Consider the following 20,884-nt stretch of genomic DNA (forward strand, 5'->3'; position numbering starts at 1 on the left):
TACTATAATAACTTATTAATACACTATTATTGTAATGGATATGTGACTTGTTAATAAATTATATATTAATATACTATTAATAGTTTAACATCATAATTTGTTGATTTTATATTGAATTTTTTAAAAAAAATATGATTTACAAAAATTAAAAAAAAATATTAATTTTTTCCTAAAATAAGATTATATTAAGTATAAAACAAATATAATGCCAATAATTTTTTAATAAAAACTAGTTCAATAAACTTTTAAAACTTTAGAAAAAAATAGATTGAAACTGATTTAATCAACTTTAGGATTAAGTCGATTAAGAGATGAAATTAGATCAATTCAGTTAAAGATCGAAAGACGGTTAAGTAGGTTAAGTGGGTTAAGCGAATTTTTTTGCGGAATTGTCAATCGCTAATATGCGACCAGAAAAGGAATTCATGCCCGGATGGAAAAAGCACTGAAGACTTTGGTTAGCCAACGGGTGATGAATTCATGCGACCAGCACCTACGTACGTTGTTGTGTTTTCAACAAGAGAAATAGTAATAATGAGAGTGATTCACAATAAAAATGCGCCCACTTGCACCATGCGAAAAGAATTTTTGCCGAAAGTAATACACTCAAATCCTATAAAGCATCCCTCGGTAACCAGACCAATTCCACCCAAAAATCCAATTGCCATGCACTTTTTTTCTGCTATACAACTTGATTTCACACTGTTAGCAATTCCATCTATTTACAAACAAAAACCAGTAGAGCGATATTTTCAAAAGTAATATCCTCCACTTGTCAAACATACAACAAACGCGTTGCCCTGTCATTCCACCTTCAAAATAGGGAGCTCAAGCCACCAGGCAAATGCTTTGTACTAGCCTTCATGCTTGCAATTTTCAACATGTACATGTGGAAGTTTGGAAGAGATTTCCCTTCCTCATCCCCATAAATTATCCCAGCAAGTCCCGTTACAATACCTGGCCAGCCCTCCCCTCTTGTCTTGTTTTCCCTTTTCACGTTATCACCAACAATGAATCATTGTCTCTCTCACAACAAATGCTTGCACAGAACCATTACACAGAACCAGGAGCAGATCCTATAGCCCAGAATCACACAATAATTACTTTTAACATTATCACCCCTGATTCAAAGAAGCTCTCAAGCTCTCATCTGGTAATGTCCAAGATATCAAATGCCCACCAGAATCACCACTCAGCAACTGCTTCAAGTCACTAGTTAAGTGAAGGGCAGTAACTGGGTGCTTATGAAACTTTAGTACCTTGTGGAGGACCAATCTATATTCTGGTGACTTACCCAAATCCAACCCTCCTGTTCCACTGCTAGTTGACTTGCTAATGGTGCTCTCTTCGTCAGTGCAGTGAACCATGTGCCAGACCTTAACAGCCCCACTCTGGTGACCTGTTACATACCAGTTTGCGCCCAGCCAATCAGAAAATGTGCAACTCGTCACAGAGAGTATAGAATCAGATGGCAGCTGGGATGTGTTAATTACTGCTAGACAGTCCCCATTGATGCTCCAGACAGCAAGCAGAATTCCAGCAGCTGTCACAATTTCCCCAGTTAAGTCATTCACATAAACTGCAGAAACTGGTGCTGGAAACTCAGGAAGATGCCTAACGAAACCTAATGAGCTGAGGTCCCATATGATAACAGTGCAGTCATCTGATCCACTCACAATCAGCATATAAGGCTGACTGACATGAAGACATGTGATTTTGGCTGTGTGAGCACAAAGCACTTTCTCCAACAGCAACCGTCTTGAGGCACGTGGCCCGTCCATGCTGATTCTCCAAACAGAAACTAAACCATCATCAGCGCCAGTAACCAAAATGTGACCATCATGACTAACACCAGCACATTGAATCTGGTTTCCCCCATGAAGATTTTCATGTGTTGAAAGGAGTCTATCTTGGTCATAGCTCATAAATCTCAAGCTGCGATCAGGAAAACCCCATGCTACACATTTGGCATACGTTCTAGGTTTGAGTAAAGTGTTTGCCCCGGCAACAAGAATTTTCTCATGGAAAGTGACAATCTGAGTTATGGAAGAAGAGCTTTTCCGTATTTCATGCGGAACAAGAAGGGCTGAATGCTTCAGTGGATGAGGAGGAAGTTTTCTGTCAGACCGCCTTTTCACATGGGGTTTGAGGAATAGTTGCTTAGGTGTCTGTCCAAAATGATTGATCTGAGCTAGAATAGAGGCTTTCATTGAAGGATCTGTGACTGAGTCTATGTCCACACTCCCCTCATATGTGTAGTGGTAGAAAACATTAACAGCTTCTTCAGCCGCCTGTCAGTTGTAACAACAATATACAGAATTACAAGCAGAACAATAAGAAGATTTAAGACATATATCTTGGAATGATATGGATTCGGGATTTTGATTATGTGAGTGGCAATACATGAAGCCAACCTAGGAAATTAAAAAAGAAAGAGAATATTGCCAACAAAAAAGAATGTTTTTTAGTTTTTTTCAAATTAAAAATAGTTGCAACCAGCACTGGCAGTTCATCTGGTGCAACTTCACAGCAATCCAAAAAGGATTAAGGCAAATTATAAGGATTGGCATATGACTGAAAACATAAGAATTTTCAACATTTTTCTCGAGTATGTACTTGTGAGTGTTAAAATGAGTAGCAATTTTTAGAAAATTCAGCAAATGGAGGTCAAAATATGCTTCACAGAGAATGCATATACCCACCTTTCCCCTTTGTTTATAGCCAAAAATGAGGTCTATCCAATGGTGCAGATTTTCTGAAACAAAATCAGATTCTAGGGCTTCTCTATGCTTTTGAATGAATTTCCTAGAACTGCCTTTAGCCCAAGGAGGTAGGACAACATCACCAACCTGGGGAATACAAAAAACAGAAAAACAGAAAATGAGAAATTTGTGAGTCTTAAAGATACTTTATTTTCGCAAATTATCAAACAAGAGATAAAGATCATACTAAACAACTCAAAGTTAGAAAATTTTAACCACAACAGACCTTTTCCCCTGACTGTTTCTCTCCTAAGTCAAGATTGAAGCGGTTTTCCAAAAACTCAGGCATGTAGAAGAACTCTGGAATCAGTTCTTTCACATCTGAGGTGTTGCCCTTCCCAGCAGCACTCAACCAAGTGTCTCTTATGCTATTGAAAAGACGATCAGCATGATCAAACTGGCCACCCTGTAGCTTCTGATTTTCTGCACTAAACGGTGGCAAGCGAAGAAGATAAAAGAGAACAATACCAGCACTAGAATAATGAGAACCATAGTGGAATTTTGGGACCTCTGGGTCATCCCAGCTCTCATATCTGAAAAGTAAAAGAGAAGTGGAATGGGTAAGCAGTAACATAGACATACAACTCAAAACATTCATCTTAGAGACCAGGTTAAATAAACATTCCTCACATTATACATCATTCATATAACAGTGAACCAGACAGTATAACTACTCATCTAAATGGCACACACTACATGTCTGACAAAGATATTTTTAAATAGTTTTATAATTAAAAATGGATTTTGAATAAATATTAGGATTCACCTTTTCTTAAATTCCTCTTCCCCTTCTGGTGTCTGACAGCCCATTGGTTTGTCAAGTTTGCGAAAGGTATTGGGATCTGACAAGTCCAGATTTTCGCTCTCATAATCAGCAAGAACCCATGGAAAGACAGGGTATTGGGTAAGATCACTGTATCCACGTCCAGCCAAGGTATTGAGATGCATGAGGTACTGGAAATTGCTAATTTCTCCATTTTGCCATCTCTTCGAGAAAGATTTAGCCATTATTTTGAAAAGACGACCACCCTCATTGCTTTCCTGTTTTGTCGATCCTGAAATGGTTGTGTCCAACCTGATGCAAGGAAAATAAATTACAAAGTAAACAATCTTTGCCAAGATTCCAAAGATCAGGAAGAAAAACAAACACAATAGAAAGAAGCATAAGCACAGCAAAAAATAGTATATGAAAAAAAATGATGGCCAAAAGATAGATGATAAAGGAAAGGGTAAACAGAAAACAACTTTGAAATAAACAGAAAGACAAGTGGATATGCCTTTTTCTGTACCTTGATACCACAATTCATTTTCAGGAAGCAGCTAACCACAACCATAGAGCTACCATAAAAAACAGAATTCAAAAATAAAAAGACAATAAATGAGTTCAATGTTACATACATGCTGTTCCGTGGTAGATTCATCGCAACCAGGTTTTTGAATACTTCATCTCTCTCTCTTTTGTGAAATACCAGAAGATCATTACATCCATCCATACTGAATAACTCAACAGCAACAGGACGGAGCTGATAATCACGCTTCAAAATCTCATGAACACTATCAAGCTTCCACATACGCCAAGGGTGAGGCAAATTACCACTGCTAACCACTCTCTCCTTTCCCCATGCACCACCGTTGTAGGCCCAAGCCCTTCCCCCTACCAATGTCTTTGGTGTTGTGGCCCAGGATGAAGTTGATTTTGACTGGAAATCCAGACTTCCAGTAACATCCTTCTTTACACCCAATGCCTGATCAATAACAGAGAGTTCATCTTCACATTCCTTCTCACATATGCGGCCAGAATCGTCAATGTAAAAGTTCTCTATTACATACAAACATAGTTCCCCTATCAGAAATATACCATCATGTTTGTCAAGACCTACTACTCGCTCACAGTTATATCTGAATCGTATCTTTTCAAGAGGTTCCAGATAAGGTCTGATTAAATATTCACCATTATCATGCAGTTCCTTATCTAACTTATCCTCTGTAACTTTGACTTCATCAATTTTAACAGAAGATGACTGCTTAGGAGATCCAGGTTCAGATTTTCCTGGTATGCTTTCTGATATAGGGACAGAGACTGCACTAGATTTCCCACCAAACTCAAGTGCAGAGTGAAGACTAGCTTCATTTACACTGCTAGCTCTGTCATCATTCCAGCCATTTTTAACAGATGTTACATCTTTCACATCACCCAACTCTTTATACAATGATTCATCATAAAGCTCACTGTCAACACCATTCTGTTTAACACTATCACTCAAAAGATTGAAAATTGCTTCAGAATCAGAATCAGAAACATCTAGGCCATCCTCATGTTTGACTTTGGAGAGCTCTGTCTCACCTAATTCCAACTGCCCATCAAGAACATTTTGGATACTATCAATTCTTAATTTACAGCGCTCAAGCTTTTTGCGCATCCTGTATGGACCCTCAATTGGGCAAAGTTGCCATTCAGGATCTTCAGGCACAGAGGATTTACGAATTGGGAATATTCCCCGTTCATGCACAAGTTGTTGGAGATGGGTTTGCCATTCACTCTCAGCATGAAGCACCCATCCATACTTATCCTGACGGACAACTCTCAACTCAGTAGACATTGTATCGCGAACCACCTCCAATGCATATCTCCTTTCATTCACTTGCTCCCAGTGTTTTAGGTCAAACTTTGAAGTATCTCGTGATCTTCTTCCCATTTCCCTCTTACGACGACCCTCCATGCCTTTAATTCTTACTCCAGGAAATTTTGCTGAGCCAGCAATATACTGCACCCACATTATTGCTGCACATTGCTCCAGTACTTTATTTACCATCTGGTCAGAGCTCTGAAGCCAGTCAAAGAAAGCAGATAAACTTCCAGTCAACAATTTGTCAAAACCACCATGCAGTACATCTAAGTGCTGTCCTTGGTTAGGTTTAGAGACAAGCAAGTCTTCCAGTGAAGCTCTTCGATGAACCAGTAAATACTTGACAACATCAATTGCCAGGTTCTGAACATTTCGCCTTTGGTCACGAAGAAGAGAAATTAAATTCACACAAAGGCAGCAATTTAGATCAGTATCAAGATTGCTAGGACAGAATATGATCCGTCGGTGAGCAACTAATAACTGCAAAACTGTGCAGATATCAATTCCTGGATCTTCTTGTGAATTTGTGGGTGATCTTTTCTTAGATTCCATAAGCAAACCCAAGGAGGAAAGGAGATCATCTTCTCCTATGGTGATCAGGAATGATGGTAGGAAGCAGTACAGTATCATCCTATTTGTATTCTTAAGAATTGAATGTACATAAGCATCAAGTTGCCTGCTTCCTCTTGTAATAGACAAAAGACCCTTGCCAGTAGGAGCTGCTTCTTCAATTCGACCATCTTTGTTTGCTAATTGCAACATTGATAACAAGAACTCCAGAGTTTTCAGTACACCAGCAGCTTGGGGAAAAGCACCCATGTAAACACGATCAACAATCATCCAGCATAAAGCATCTAAGTTTGAGGACCATTTAGTCTTGTCTAGCTTTTTCTCATCTTCTTCATCATCACGCAAGAGACGCCTTTCAACAAAATTCATTAGTCTACTAAGATATAAACCTTGGAAAACCAACACAGATTCAGATTCAACATATAGTGGAACCATTTCCAAGATGCTCTCCACAACTTGTGCTGCTTTTATTTGCTCTGTTAAAAAGTCAGCCAGTACTTCTGCTACAAAATCCAACATAGCAGTTGCCCCAGCAGAACAAGGGCCACCACCATAGCCAGAATCATCCATTTCCATAAGAAGCTTTGGGGTAACAGAAAAGGTCATATTTGTAGCCGTTGGACCTTGAGAACCAGACTTCAAGTCTGAGGTTTGATCAAAATCACTAGCAGACATAGAAGACTCCATGGAAGGACTGGCAATTATGGGATTTCTGGATTCACTATGGTTTGCACTTAACCACGAAGTCAGAGCAATAACTGGAGATGAAGAAGGTGTAAGGGGGATTTTGGAATTGGATTTCTCAGATAAAATAGGAGAATCTGGAATAGCAAGAGATGCGGAACTCTGGGAATCTGGTGGTTGAATTGTCAAATTGTCTTTGATACTTTGGAAGCTGAACTCATTTGAGCTTGAGGTGGCAGAAACCTGATCGACACTATCACCATCTATGCTCTGAATACCTTGGACATCTTCCTGCAATGATTTGTTCAATTCCTGGGATGTAGTAGGCTTAATCTCTTCTTTATCTTCAGCCAGGAAATTTGAAGAGACAGGCGTTTCTTCAGAACTTGAACTGACCTGTGCTTGAGGGAAGCTTCCAGCACTAATAGAAGTCCTGGCAGACTGTTCATGCTCCACAGGCAAGCTAGAGAATGTATTTTGCGAACTGGCATCATCGCAGTCATTTAAATTCTTCTCTTCTGTCTTTGCAGAGAGCTCTCTTGCCATCTTCACCGAGTGAGCAGCCCTGTAAGACAAAATACAAAGAAAACATGATAACTTGTGAGGCAAATTAGAGATCATGTAGGCATTATATTCCATTATATATATATATATATATATTTTTTGGAACATTATACAAAAATAAGATACGCAATTTATGCAAAACAAAATGTAAAAGTATTAAAAGGAGAATGCATCTCAAGACAAACCTAACACAAGAAAAATAAAGGTCAACACAGCTTTCTAAAAACTCTGCTCGTCTGCAAACAGCAGAGAAAGGAGGGCACATCTTCGCCAAATCAACCATAAATCTCAGAACTGAGGTTGCAGCTGAAGGAGCAGATGCCTCCCCACCCATTAAGCGTGCAGCATACGTCTTGTGCATGAGAGCTTCACCCTGAAGCTCCCCAGCCATGTCTGCATTTTCTTCCACAAGTTCTGCCACTAGTTGGGAAAGATTTCCAGTTTGACGGGCAAGTATTGACTGCATGCTCAGCCTATCAAAGGTGGATTTCGCCATAGCAATTATAGATTCCAATAGTTCTACAAATTTCAACTCCACATGGCCTCCATCACTTGGCATTAGTGCATGAAAGTCCAGCATACGGACTTCTGGCAATCTCGGATAAACAGGCTTCCCAAAAATGAGGCAGAACAAGATATAATATATATCAGGAGAATCATAGAAACTAGGAAGCACACGCATCAGACCTTGATAACCTCCACTTGTGCGAAATTTAAGAGCAAAAGTGGGAGAAGAAGCCAAACACACACCAAGAAGAGTCATGATCCATCTCATACTTGTAGGATGAACAGCTTCATCAAGAAAATATGTTATTAATTTAGAAGAGACAATTTTATGCCACTGTTCAAGCATCTCTTCTGATTTGATGGTCACTTGAAGATCGATAAGCATCTCCAAAAGCATATTCCTCACTATCACATGCTTTCCCATGGACTCACGCATTATTTGATGCTGTGGTTTCAGCTCAGGTGGATCAAATGTCATAATAACAAACCTAACCACATTTTCAAGTTCAGATGCCAGGAAACCATCTTCCAATATGACCCCAAGGAGTACAACTAATTTTTCCAAAACAGGAACTTCAACATCACCACGCTGCAAAGTCACCAGTAAATGTTGAACAAGGTTGATTCGACGAAGAACTGTAAGGTTGTGATTCCTGTACCAATGCATGGACACAAGATGCTCTAGAAAATTTAAAAGTGCAATTTGAATGGAAACTGGGGCAGTCACCCAGAGTGTCCAGTCCAGCAAAACATGTTCTACCATATCCGCATTTGACAAGACGATGCAGTTAGAAGTTTCAACTGGCATATCAGCATTTTCTAGCTCTGAAATATGACTGAATGAATCCTTTGGGGCAGAAAAATCATCCATGTCAACATGAGATCCAACTGAAGATGTTTCATCACGGAACTTCGACAAACTAAGATCATCAAAGCTAGTTTCACGAATAGTTGTAGTAGGTGATATAAGAGTTTGAATATGTTCCAATTTATTTGGTTCTGAAAATGAAGCTTCACATGCAGCGATCTGGAAAAACATCTCAAGGCACTGCATATCAAATAATGACATCCTTCGGCGCAGGAATAGAGCTAGCAAATGGTATCCCCTGTATGTTTGCATGTCTCTTACATTTTGAGGATTGTGATGAAGTGCACAGGCAAGAAATGAAAGGGCCATATGGAGCATATCCCTAGTCTCAGCAGCCTCAACAAGGGCCAAAATGACAGACATCCCACCAACAGGGCGGATGGTATCACCAATCACACATTGCCTACAGATATAGATATCCCCATGAAGACGCCCAAACCGTGGTATACCTGCATAGACAACAGAAGAAAGAACGGTTCAGATGAGATGAATTTTCAAGATGGTTATGTAAAAAGGGGAAAAAATGGTTATTCACCTCCAATGGGAGACGCAGCGGCTGACAGTGGATCAACCAGATTGAGCATGAAAGATGTCCCAGATGCTCGAACAGCCTCCACACATGTTCCATCAAAAGCAAATATGAGTTTTTTACCAGAGAGCTGAAATGAAAGGTTTCCTAATCTATCCAAATCCCAAACAATTCCACTTCCATCTGCCTTGGAGTCTCCCAGCTTGATTGCACTGTCAAGTTTCTGTGTACCAGGAGGTACAGACAAGTCAGCCTCTAATGAATCTAAGATAGCCATGCTACCACCACCACAAGCCTGGTTGGGGACAAAACGGAGAAGATCTGCATCTTGGAAAAGCCCTCTATATCCTCTACCAAGGATGTACATGAAACATATACAACCTGGCGTGAGCACTTCCTCAAAAAGATAGCAAGAGCGAAGTCTCCATGTCAAGTCACTAACCCTTGCACAAGTAACTGGAGTCCCAATTGTTACTTGCAAAGGTTTTCCAATGGGAGAGGGGGAATATCCTAATTTTCCTGTGTGCCTTAGCTTCCCATCAAGATAAACGTAAGCAACACTAGCTTGGAATAATCCAGCAAGGGCATTAGGTTTGCTATGAACAACAGCAAGGTGATGCCACCGACCTTCCTTCAGTTCTAATCCAGAAAATGATAAGGAGCAAGAGTTGCTGGTGGCAAGGGTAAGAACACCATCCTCTTGAAGAAAAAGTTCTGCATAGAAAGTATTCTCGTTATTTACTGCACCGACAGAAAATATCCGGAGAATATGCCGGTCATGATGACCATTTGAGCCACTTTTCCTCTTGGAATGACCAGCTTTGACAGGCTCAATTTCTTTTGCTTGTGTTCTCAAAAAGTTATGAAACTGAAACCAACAAACAAATGAATAACCAGCAGCAGGAGGCCAAGATCTTTCTCCCAGAGACACCTGAACAGAAGCATGCCCAATCTTGCTCATGTCCATCTCAACAAATGGAGCCAAAGAAACATTTTCCAAGGCCATATCTTCCATAAGGATTAACCTTTCCATCATATCAACAATTGTATGACCTGATTTCATCAGCCTCATTTGCAGAATATATCTTACAAGTGCCCGGAGTTCAGATGCGGACAACCTATACCAGAAATACAAACCTTATCTCAGAAATAATAGAAGACAAACAAAAATTAAATAGATTGACCAAATCTAGTGATTCCTAGATGACCACCAGCATACCTATATGCCCCTAGAACCTCTACAATCTTCAAAGTATAAGAGAGTAACGGTGATGAGCCAGAAAGGAAGGGGTGAATTGTCTCCAGTAAAAGTTCCACACAACCTAAATAAATTAAAAAAGTAAAAAGTAAGAAATTAATGTCTAATATAGAAAAGAACATAATGGCTATAGAAGATACTTTCTCACCTACAGAGCTGAGATTTTCCTGATTGAAGGGGCCAGAACGAGCAAGCTTCCCAATAAGGTTCAGCACTTCTAACTGCACCTTAGGAGTAAAAAGCAACAATGAACGGATCAGAACTCTAACAGCACCAGCATTGTATATTCGTTCCTTATCAGGATTAACCAAACCAGATGGAGTGGTTAAAAGAAAACTAGTGGACTCATTTTCAGCCAGATCTGCTGATGTGGCACTCTCAGGTGCCATGAAAGGTGGAAGCACAATTTCAAGAGCAAGTTCCAACAGCAGTTGTATAACTTGCTTCTCATAATCCACACACAGCAAGCCAGACTCAGAGAGAAGATCATAAAATGTTTGTGATGATATGATAGCATGCAATTTTGTCCTATTAATGGCATTACCACACACCCCAGCTGTCATAAGGCGCAACAAATATGTGAAGACTTTGATGTAAACTAATAAAGAAGATTCTTCCGAGTGTGCTTCATCACCCTGAAAGCTATGGAGGGTGGTCAGCAGAAGAGAAAATCCAGTGGCTTCACCAAAGACTCTCTGAGCTGCATTATTTACTCCCAGAATTCGCCACAAGGCTCCCATTGTATCGCATTTTGCATCACTTTGAAGCTTGTACTGATGTCCTGAAACACTTGTAACCATTCCACTCTTTAAAACTTCAACAAGTGCTCCTAATTCTTCAGGATGACCCTGGGAAAAAAAGGAAACCAATTTGGTGTGACCAAAGGCAAAATAACAGCTGTGCATGTGCAGTTTACTCCATGCAAAGGGATAAGGACATTGAACATTAGATCAATTGGAAGTTAAGGCCCAGGACGCTCATCAAGGTACGAAAAGAATAAAGAAAAATGTAAAAAAGGGGAGAAGAACAATATTCTCGAGTGCAAGATCTATCCAAATTTAAATATCAAACAGAAGAACGTGCATCTTGACAAACCTGCATAGTGTCTTCAGTGATCAAACATGACAATAAGCGGAGGACCCCAGGACGATGAATATTGGACACCAGGAAGGGGAGAACAGTGGTCACACCATTGGCAGATCGGAATGAAGATTGATTGGCTTCAGCTTTTTTTATTAATGAAACCATACAATCCCAAGCAACAGCAACTGTACCCTCAACTTCGAAAATGGGAAACTCCCCTGAACCAGATTCCATGAGCTTGGGTGAAGTAATAATAACATCCTTACTGTCCAAGCGTTTCTTGAAGCTGCTGGAGCTAGATTTTCTCTCCAACTGATTAACATTACCATCATGTTGGTCTGGACCCAAAAGAAACTTATGTTGCTTCAAATCATCCAACAGGACTTCCAGCACACCTACTTCTCGTAGGACTTTCTTGTATTGTTGATCAAAGGATAGAAGCTTTACAAAAAAAGAAAGGATGGTGACCTTTAGTTCTGATGTAATTGGTTGCTGCAATAAGCAACATAGAGACAGCAGTTCTTGCTCAGGAACACAATTCACTACAGTCACAGCATATTCAAGAATTTTCAAGATTATCTCTTGCAACGATGAAGGAAATCCAGCCATGTTTAAGATCAAGAGAGGAACAGTCCTCAGTTGCTGACACAAATTATAGTTTTCAAGATGACTTGAAAATATTTTAAACATTCTGTTTAATACTTCTGCCTGCAGATCCCTGCTGTCTGCCTTGAGAAAAATGTCCTGCAACATCTGGACAGCTTCAAGGTCTTTAACTTTATTATTTCCCTGTTCCCAGATTTCATCACCAAGCCTGTCAGTAGATGATGTTCGACTTCTGCTATGGCCACTGGCCTTTGTGTGAGAATATTTGGATTTTTTGCCTTCAGCAGGACCTGTTTGAGCTAGGTTAACAAGAACATCAAGTAGCCTACTCAAAGTGGGTGAGAGATGTTCAGAAGAAGGGTCCTCTTTTCCAACTAAATCCTTTTCCCCTTCATTGTCAAAAGTATGAGCACTACCTGAACCACTATCTTTGTCAGTCCGAGGCCTCATATATATAGATTCAATGCCTTGATTCTGTGGCATGGAGGACAGAACTAGAGCAAACTGAACAAGGAAGTGATAACCATGGGCATTATGTATATCTTCCCTAAGCCTGACACCACCAGCCTCTACAAGTCAAAGTTGCATGATATCAGCAATAACAGAAGACAGGAAAAATATTAAATAAAAATCATCAAAAACAAGAACAGCTAGAAACATTAATACTTTCAGAAGCCAAGACCACATAACTTACGATACATTAACAAATTGATACACTAACCAAAGTCATCTTAATCAATTCAACAAGGTAGCATTTGATAGCAAATTTATGATCACCATGGTGATCCAATCAGCATAATGATGAGATTACTAGAGATCTTAGATTACCATGTTTGGTGTAATATACAAATCACCAGTGATCTTGAATCCATGTGTTGGGTATTGCATAAAGAAAAATCACCAAGTACAAAATAGCCAAAATAACCTTATTATTAATAAGAAGATTATTTAAAAAGCAAGCAAAAATTTCAAACTTAGTTAATGAACATTTATAAACTAAGAATCCATTGTTCTAAAAGGAATTATAAGGCATGAACCAGTTTTGGTGTGTACAATTTCCTAGAACAACCAATTATATTTATTGGTGTGTCCCATAAAGGTCAAAGTCACATAGGTTGCTTTCAAATTGAATTAGTTAAAAGGTGGATGTTAGCTTATAAAGACTGAAAATTTGGAGGGAAACACATTTTTGTGCACACCATTACAAGGGAAAATCTGTCATGAAATGATGTTGGAGATCACTCGCCCTTGGCGATAAAACTTTTCCACCAGTAAGTGATCTACTCACTCACTGTTATCTAAGAGCACTGCCATGAAGGACACCCAAATTACTACCAAACATGGTGATCTAATCACAGTGAATAGATCAACCTGGATTTTAAGGAAATCACCCATACCAAATGCCATTCATGGATAAACCACAAACCAATTACCTGGTCTATATGACAATTCCACACATTCAAGTAACAGGTCCACAATCCCAACAGTATAGGCAGGGTCCCCACAATCTGGATTAAAATCTTTAACAGCCATTAGAAGAACTTTCATCTGCACAAAAGAACAGCATGTGAAACACATGTAAAAGGACATATTGATGAATGACAAGGCAACAAGAAAATAAACCAAATACACGCTTGAGAAAGATATAAATAAAAGATTGCTGAAAAAAAAAATGAATACGACAAAGCAAATTTAACAGTTTAACTTGGTTGGATGGTGAGCATTAGAGATCTACATCGGAAACTAAGGTAAAACTTAGGGTTCAAAAGGCATGGCTTCACTAGTGCCTCAAATGCTGAAAGGCAGATGATATACAGCTGTGGCAGCCATGACCCAGGTTAGATGAATATGGACTGTTTCTGTCCATAGATCAAACAAAAAGAATCCACATAATGCAGAAAGCGAAGTGGATAGAGAGAAGACACTTGACAGGCAGCATAAAGGCTCCTCAAAATAAATATCTCAATCTCTTACAATTCAACCACTGCATCTTATCAAAAGCTATACTATTTCTTAGTTCAAATGCAGAACACAGAAACAAGTGGAGCTGTTCTCAAAGCCAACCATCTAGGATATTACAATTAAGAATTCCTTCATTTTAGTCTTTAATAAAATTTATGCAACAAGGTGCAGCTATTAAACAGTAAGAAGGCAATAACAAATGACATGCAAGCACTATATTAAAACTATGAACTGAAGATTCAGAAAGGAAGTACTATAAGAGGGAGAAATAGCCCTCCAAATGTATGATCTTCTTAAGAGAAAAGAACATTTTCAAATAGGTAATGAAGGTTTAACTCCTTCAGGGTTTCTATTAAGTCTTTGTCTTCAAATAGACCACATCAACAATAATTGGAAGTTAATACCAATAAACATAGTGAATTTGCTCACCAGATATTTCTCTCCAGTGAATCAATGTCTTAACCAAAATTACGCAAAAGAAGCCAACTAAAAGGAAGCTTAAACTCTACAGCAATGAAGTAGCAAGTTAATCGAGCTACCATCACCACTGGACTTGAGTTGATGCCCAGACAAAGAGACTTAAGGAAGCAACCTACCATTTCATATACACAATTCCACATTATGTCAACACTCGCACCATCCATCAAACTGCCAAAAAAAGTCACCTCAACTTTTCCACTCTTAAGTTAAAACAGGATTCTACCTTCACTTAAATCATGGACTCCACTACTCTCCAAATTTTTGCCTAAATTGCTTTAGTAAATCCCCATATTGACACACAATTCCTATCTTGCTGCCTATACAATTCATCACTATTCATTCCAAATCAACTGCAAACAAGCCTTAAATGTAAAGACAAAAACATGATCCAATGACTAAGATCCTTTAAAGGATAGGAAACTATATTTAAAAGAAGAAGAAAAGTTAAGAAACAGCATCCAGCAAGCAACATTCTTCAGATATGCTCTTGAAATTTCCATGAAAGCATACCAGATGATGTTTGTGTATGTATTTGGCCGTGCTTCCATTATCATTGACCAAAAGAAGTCCAAGGATCTAGAAGAACAAGCAAATTATACGAACATCAGTTAAATATCAGCACATGAAGCTCAATGAACCTCCTTCATACTAATTAAGAACATTTATATAGTAAGCACAACAAGTTTACCTGCATAGCATGTCTATGAAGTTGTATGATGTGCAGTGAAACAAGACCTTCCTTATATTTAGAGAAGACAGTTAAAGATCCATTGGCAACCATTTGAAACAGCAACATCAGAGAATCATCCTCGATCAAACTCTGTGCTGCTGAAGGATGGTTTGCCAATGCTTTCATAATATGCACCACAATTCCTTCTACCTGCATGAATAGCAAATAAGTTTAAAGTCAAACGAAAAAGCATTATTCAAGTCACCTATGTCATAAAAATGAGAAAAAAAATCAGGTCAATACTGTGCAATAAGATATCTTCTTTTTTTAATTTTAAGCAGCAAACAATAAAACGCAAAAGTATCTACATACATGCCCAAAAACATGCATCACATATACATACATAGATATGTGTGTGTATGTGTATTCAGTGTACATAAAACACAATTAGACGTTCAAGAAATCACAAAAAGAAAACTACCTCGAGTCGGCGGGCTTGCCTAACATCAGCAACTGAATCCTTTTCAGCTAGTATTGATTCCTCAGAGTCAGTAATTTTAGGCCTCTGATTAGCCTCATCAGGACTCAAAAAAGCATTCAGAATATGTATGAGACAGCAAAATATCCCAGAATCAAGGAGAGATTGTTTATCAATAGGCTGCAAACAACAGAAAAAATAATGATAAAAACAACCAATAGTGTTTAAATATCAGAAAGAACAGAATTTAGGATGCCAAATGTGATGCAAAATTATATGTTAAGAACTACTCCAATTCAACCAGATCACTTCAAATAAGCCAAAGTAGATTGGTTAGTTTCCAACAACTTAATTCAAATATCATTACAGTTTGTAGTATCTTTATGGTGGGATAAATGACACAAACTTGTTCCAAGAAATTTAATGACATGATCCCACATACATAACATCAATTAAGCTATTAGAATTTAATGAGATATACCCCCGACACCAGGACTTCAACAGCAGTCAACAAATTTGAACCAGGACTGAAGCCATCCTGCAGATCAGCACACATAAATGTGACCCCAATAAGAAACCCACAAAGAATATGGATAATAAATTCATTGAGATATAAAGAACTTGGATCCAGAGCCAAACCTTGGTGACTTCAGAGAAAAACTGTAGAACTTTCAATACATCCAAAGATCTTGTTTTGCTGCTAATTTTTAACTTTTCAATATCTGTTACAAACGCTCTTCCCACAACAAAAGAGAATATATGCGTTTCTACTAACCTGTGATTAATTAAAGTTCTTAATATTAGTCAACACGCTCACAGTTGGAGAACGACAGAAAGCAGCAATATCATTTGAATAGGGACAACCAATTCATACCACTAGAGATGTACAGTACTGAGCTAATATAACTATTCAGCGAACAAGCACAGAAACGATATGAACTATTCTCAAAGGAAATACAAAAATGATTAATACTATTCAAATGGCACAAAGAAATTGAATAATTGACAATTTCTTTATGAGATTTGAAGCAGAAGCTGATGAAAACTTAAAACAGTACAAAGAACTAACTTTAATTACAACAATCCTCATGAGAAGTTAATATTTGGAAGAAGAAAACTATATCAACTAAACAGCCAGTGTCTACATAGTTTGAATAGTGAAAATTTGTATTAAGTTACATAGTAGGGGTCTTAGCTAATAATTATGCTAACTCCATAAAAAATCTAAATAATTATTAGAAAGTAGAGAGAACAAAATCATTCTAATAGCAATCAGATCAAGTCACGACAAGAATGAATCATAAACTATGACTAACTATCAGGAGATGTGATGCAACTTCAATATCAGGAGAATGAATTTAGATACACAAACTTCTGAGTAAGGCAACTTTGAGATGTTTTCTGAATTAAACATGGCAATAAAGTTATAACGCTGCTGAGTTTCTCAACAACTCAAACAAGTAGGTGAAGGACAGGACAGGACAGAGCAACCTTGGGCAACAGTACTTGACAACGTGAAAGGGTATGAAAAAGTTTTCCTCAACAATCAGAACAGAGTAAAAATCCTTGATAAATTATTCAGACAAAATAAGCCATGCAATATTAAGAACACAGACTTGAGGATCAGCAATCATACAGGGTGACTAATTGAGCTACATTAGCGTGCTGCTTGACTAATCTACAAAAGGCATCTACAGTCAAATTCAAGGCCGCTTCTTTCTCCTGCAAAGACAATACAAACATAAGGGAAATCAAGATGGTTCATAAAAGGATGCCAGGATTTAAAATATGGACGAGAAAGAACCTTTTCAGAATTGGATGAGCGGAACTCTTCCCAGAATCTCTTGAAGTCCAACTCCAGTTCATGTTTGTCTCTGCTGTCACAAGAAAAAAGGTAAATTCATTTAGAAAGAAATGTCACATCCATAAGCGAAAGCAGTGGAAAGCAGAGAAAAGATGTCACTTTGCCACAGTTTTTAAGTTTAAAAATGCAAGTTAACCAAAAATCGAATCTAGTCACTTTAATCACAATAAAGGAGAAGGAAATTATGAGTACAATATATGATTAGATACTGCACAAGAACAAAAATAAATGGTAGAGTGCAATAACTGAAAGTTGAAACCTAATTGTAAACGCCAAATATTTTGCATAATATCATACTCAACACATTGGTAGAACAGGACAAGCAAAAGGGCATTATCAACTTCCGATTTTAAAGAGAACAAAAAGCAGTAGCATAGTAAAGGATCTTACACTATCACAATTGAGTTTTGGTTTGACTAGAATTTGAAACCTTATTTGACTAAAATTTTAGTTTGCATACAACATTGAATAGTTGTACAGTTTTAACTTCTTGTCCTGCATCGAGACCTAGTCTTATTCTAATTTAGACTTTCATATCATAAAAGTAATTCTCTAGGTCTTAAGAAGTTAGTAGAGCTTTTGGGAGCCTTAGAGAGGTAAACATCTTGTAATTTTGTCTTCTACACTAAGCGGGGCTAAAGTGGGTGTTGAATGGGTGTTCTTGTGGGACTATTGAGAGAGGGTGTACAAAAGGTCTTTGAGTTGGTTCGGGAAGTCATATAGTGAGATTCTATTGTACTTTAATTTCTCAATAATAGAAGAATTATTTCACTCTGGACGTTGGAAAGTAGTTGAACCACGTAAATTCTTGTGTTTCCTTTTGCTTGATTTCACAGTGGTTTTTTTTTCCTTGGAAAAAAAGAACAAATTACCAGACTTATTTGTAACTAAAGAACATCCCTACATCCTTGATTCCCATGATAGATGATATTCATGTGCTATTTATTGCTGTCCAAACCTAAACATTTCAGTAAACTAAACATCTATGCACTGGTAAACCAATCATCCACACTATTCCAAGCTGTAAATGCAAGCTCCCACCTAAGACTGATTTCAAAATTACCTTCCATTTAGATCGCTAAACATAGGTGTCTAACTCATCTCAAAATGCCAGTGAGGGAAGTTTAGGAATATGGATTTCAGTTGTAAGTGAAACATTTCAAAGGAGGAATAAAGCATAAGCAAACTTCAGATGCTCAACAATTTAAAAGACACAAAAAAAGATAATAAAATATCCCTGATTAGTCAAATAAAGATGTAGCATTCATCCTATTGCAGGCCCATAATCCTACTGTCAGCAATTGCCAACTAAATTCTTATTGCTCTTCCCATTACACTAATCAGACTTTCACCAAAATTTTGGTCCAATCATTTTTCATAATACACTTATCTATGCATTTTGCTAATAAGCAAACCATCATATGTTGCTTCAACAACTTCTATGGATTATTTCTGACTCATCTTTTTTCTGTATTTCTTCCTTTCTGTTTGCATCCTCTCATGCTCTTTTAGTGGAAACAGCAATCCAGAACTAACTGAAGCTGCTTGAGTTAGCCCGGTCCTAGAACCTTATACTATAGTGGCCCTAGCAGATAAAATACTATCCTACAATCACCAATGCTCGCCACGAGACTACACATTGGCACCTAAAAATTAAGTTCGACCATGCATAATAGTACAACCAACAGTATCAACAAGCCATCCACAATTAAATTTAAATCTTTAAGACTTATTTCTTGCAGAAAATGCACCAATATGCTTAAGAGCATCTCATCCTTATCTTATCAAAAACATAAATAAATAAACAAACCACGCGCTACAACTGAATTTGTACTTCTAATTGCCCAAAATATATTGCAGATCAACGTTAAAAGCAGTCAACGGCAAGTAAAGAAGATGAAAAAAAACAGAAGGAAATAAATAAAGCGTGCAGCTGTGATTCTAGCAGTTCATCCCATAAATTTAATCATCATTCAGTGATGCAAATGCAAGCAAGGAAAAATTCAAAAAAATAAAAAGAGAAGAATAAGAAAGAGTGAAAGAAATAATAAATCAAACCTCGAAGGAGAGGAAGCGAAGTCGTGGCGAGTTGAGGAAGCATTGGCATCGCGATTGGAAGAGGAAGAAGAGGAAGGAGAAGAAGAAGAAACAGTGGTAGCAGTAGGAGATTGAGCTAAACCGACCTTCTCTTTGATGTCCTTAAGCAATGATACCCATTTCATCGTTTTCCCTTTCGATCCTTGAAACATTTACATGCGCCTCCCTCCTCTCATCCGACGCGGCCGCAGCACCAGATCCTTACCCTTCTAGAAATCCCGTCTAGAAGATCTCATCTCAACGCAGCTTGCGATTTATCCCCCAACCAACAAAAGGATTACCACAATCCCCAAACCAAAAAATTTAAATAAAATCAAAAAATGAAATATGAAATAAATTATAAATTTCCAAAGAAACCGTGTGAATACAGCTGGAAAATGTGATTAACGGATCGATCGGAATTAGGGTGAAGATTCTAAGCAGAAGGGGATCTGCGATTAATCTGTCCTGTTTTTTCTATTTTCCGTTTTGCCGTCTTAATTTTTCTATTTTTTCAAATTTCTAGTCGTTTGATTTTTCAAAGCAGAAAATACAAATGTGTATTTTATTTTTCGAACCCTATAATAGGGGAGAGCTAATAAACCGCTACTTCGGATAAGAAAAAAAAGACGATGATGAAGATCAACAACACTCAAAAAATGGACTCTCTCTCTCTTGGTTTCTCTCTTTTCTCTGCTGATTTTGGACTGCCACTCCGCGCCTTGTTTCTCGCTCTATATCTTTCCTTCTCCGCGGTCCTTCTTCATTATTTTTTTCGATTAATTTATGTAGTAGGAGTATGTTATTACTGTTACCATTTTTTTAATTGTTCCTCGACCACGTCAGCGTGGGATCCATGACTGCTACGACTTCCACGTGGCGCTTCGAGATTGACGGACAAGACGTGCGTGCATCGTTCCGGTCTGTATTTGGTCCGCAGATTGGACGGCGCAAGATCAAATGATAAGCCGGTTTGCCGGTTTATCAGGGACTTTTTGACCTGTTTGATTTTCTTTTTCTTTTTTTTTTAAATTCTGTTTGATTTTCTCTTTCAAACTGATATACTGTAACTTGGCAGAAAAAAAAAAAACGAAACAAAACCGATGATAGTGTTATTATTTTTGGCGTTATAGTATTCCTTAATGACAAAGGCATATCTTTAAAGTGTCTATGAGCTGCCCCCCCTTTCTTAGAAATCTAGGGTATGCTTTTGTTGTAAATAATAAATATTTTTGTATTATTATTATTATTATTAAATTAATTAATAGATAAAGCTGAATTTGAAGTCTGAACTTT

General features: G+C 37.9%; 1 protein-coding gene across 2 annotated transcripts; it reads right to left on the reverse strand.

Moving 5' to 3' along the window:
- Positions 1-585: 585 nt before the first annotated feature.
- On the reverse strand, positions 586-20,375 carry LOC18613271 (protein SPIRRIG). 2 transcript variants are annotated; one of them, XM_007050409.3, is made up of 19 exons: positions 19,571-20,375; positions 17,453-17,522; positions 17,285-17,370; positions 16,288-16,423; positions 16,130-16,186; positions 15,652-15,828; positions 15,189-15,380; positions 15,011-15,076; positions 13,492-13,606; positions 11,465-12,627; positions 10,518-11,217; positions 10,331-10,433; positions 9,118-10,229; positions 7,393-9,031; positions 4,161-7,208; positions 3,529-3,837; positions 2,989-3,295; positions 2,703-2,849; positions 586-2,291 (listed from the first exon to the last, which is right to left on the reverse strand). In XM_007050409.3, the coding sequence occupies exons 1-19, from the start codon at positions 19,759-19,761 to the stop codon at positions 1,116-1,118; spliced, it is 10,794 nt and encodes a 3,597-aa protein (XP_007050471.3). In that variant the 5' UTR covers positions 19,762-20,375; the 3' UTR covers positions 586-1,115. The 2 variants fall into 2 exon arrangements, with proteins under 2 accessions (XP_007050471.3, XP_017981486.2); XM_018125997.2 differs by having other exon boundaries at positions 17,453-17,525.
- Positions 20,376-20,884: the final 509 nt, after the last annotated feature.

Source organism: Theobroma cacao, chromosome 1, assembly GCF_053813885.1.
Source record: "Theobroma cacao isolate CCN51 chromosome 1, ASM5381388v1, whole genome shotgun sequence".
Classification (NCBI taxonomy): Eukaryota; Viridiplantae; Streptophyta; class Magnoliopsida; order Malvales; family Malvaceae; genus Theobroma; species Theobroma cacao.

What these genes read in the sequence shown, in the direction of transcription:
- LOC18613271 (XM_018125997.2), bottom strand. Translation starts at nt 19,761, where the DNA reads ATGTTTCAAGGATCGAAAGGGAAAACGATGAAATGGGTATCATTGCTT. An exon ending in GTAGCTCAATTAGTCACCCT is followed by an intron (nt 16,424 to 17,284) that starts GTATGATTGCTG and finishes AATTAATCACAG; the next exon opens with GTTAGTAGAAACGCATATAT. An exon ending in ACATACACAAACATCATCTG is followed by an intron (nt 13,607 to 15,010) that starts GTATGCTTTCAT and finishes TCTTTTGTGCAG; the next exon opens with ATGAAAGTTCTTCTAATGGC.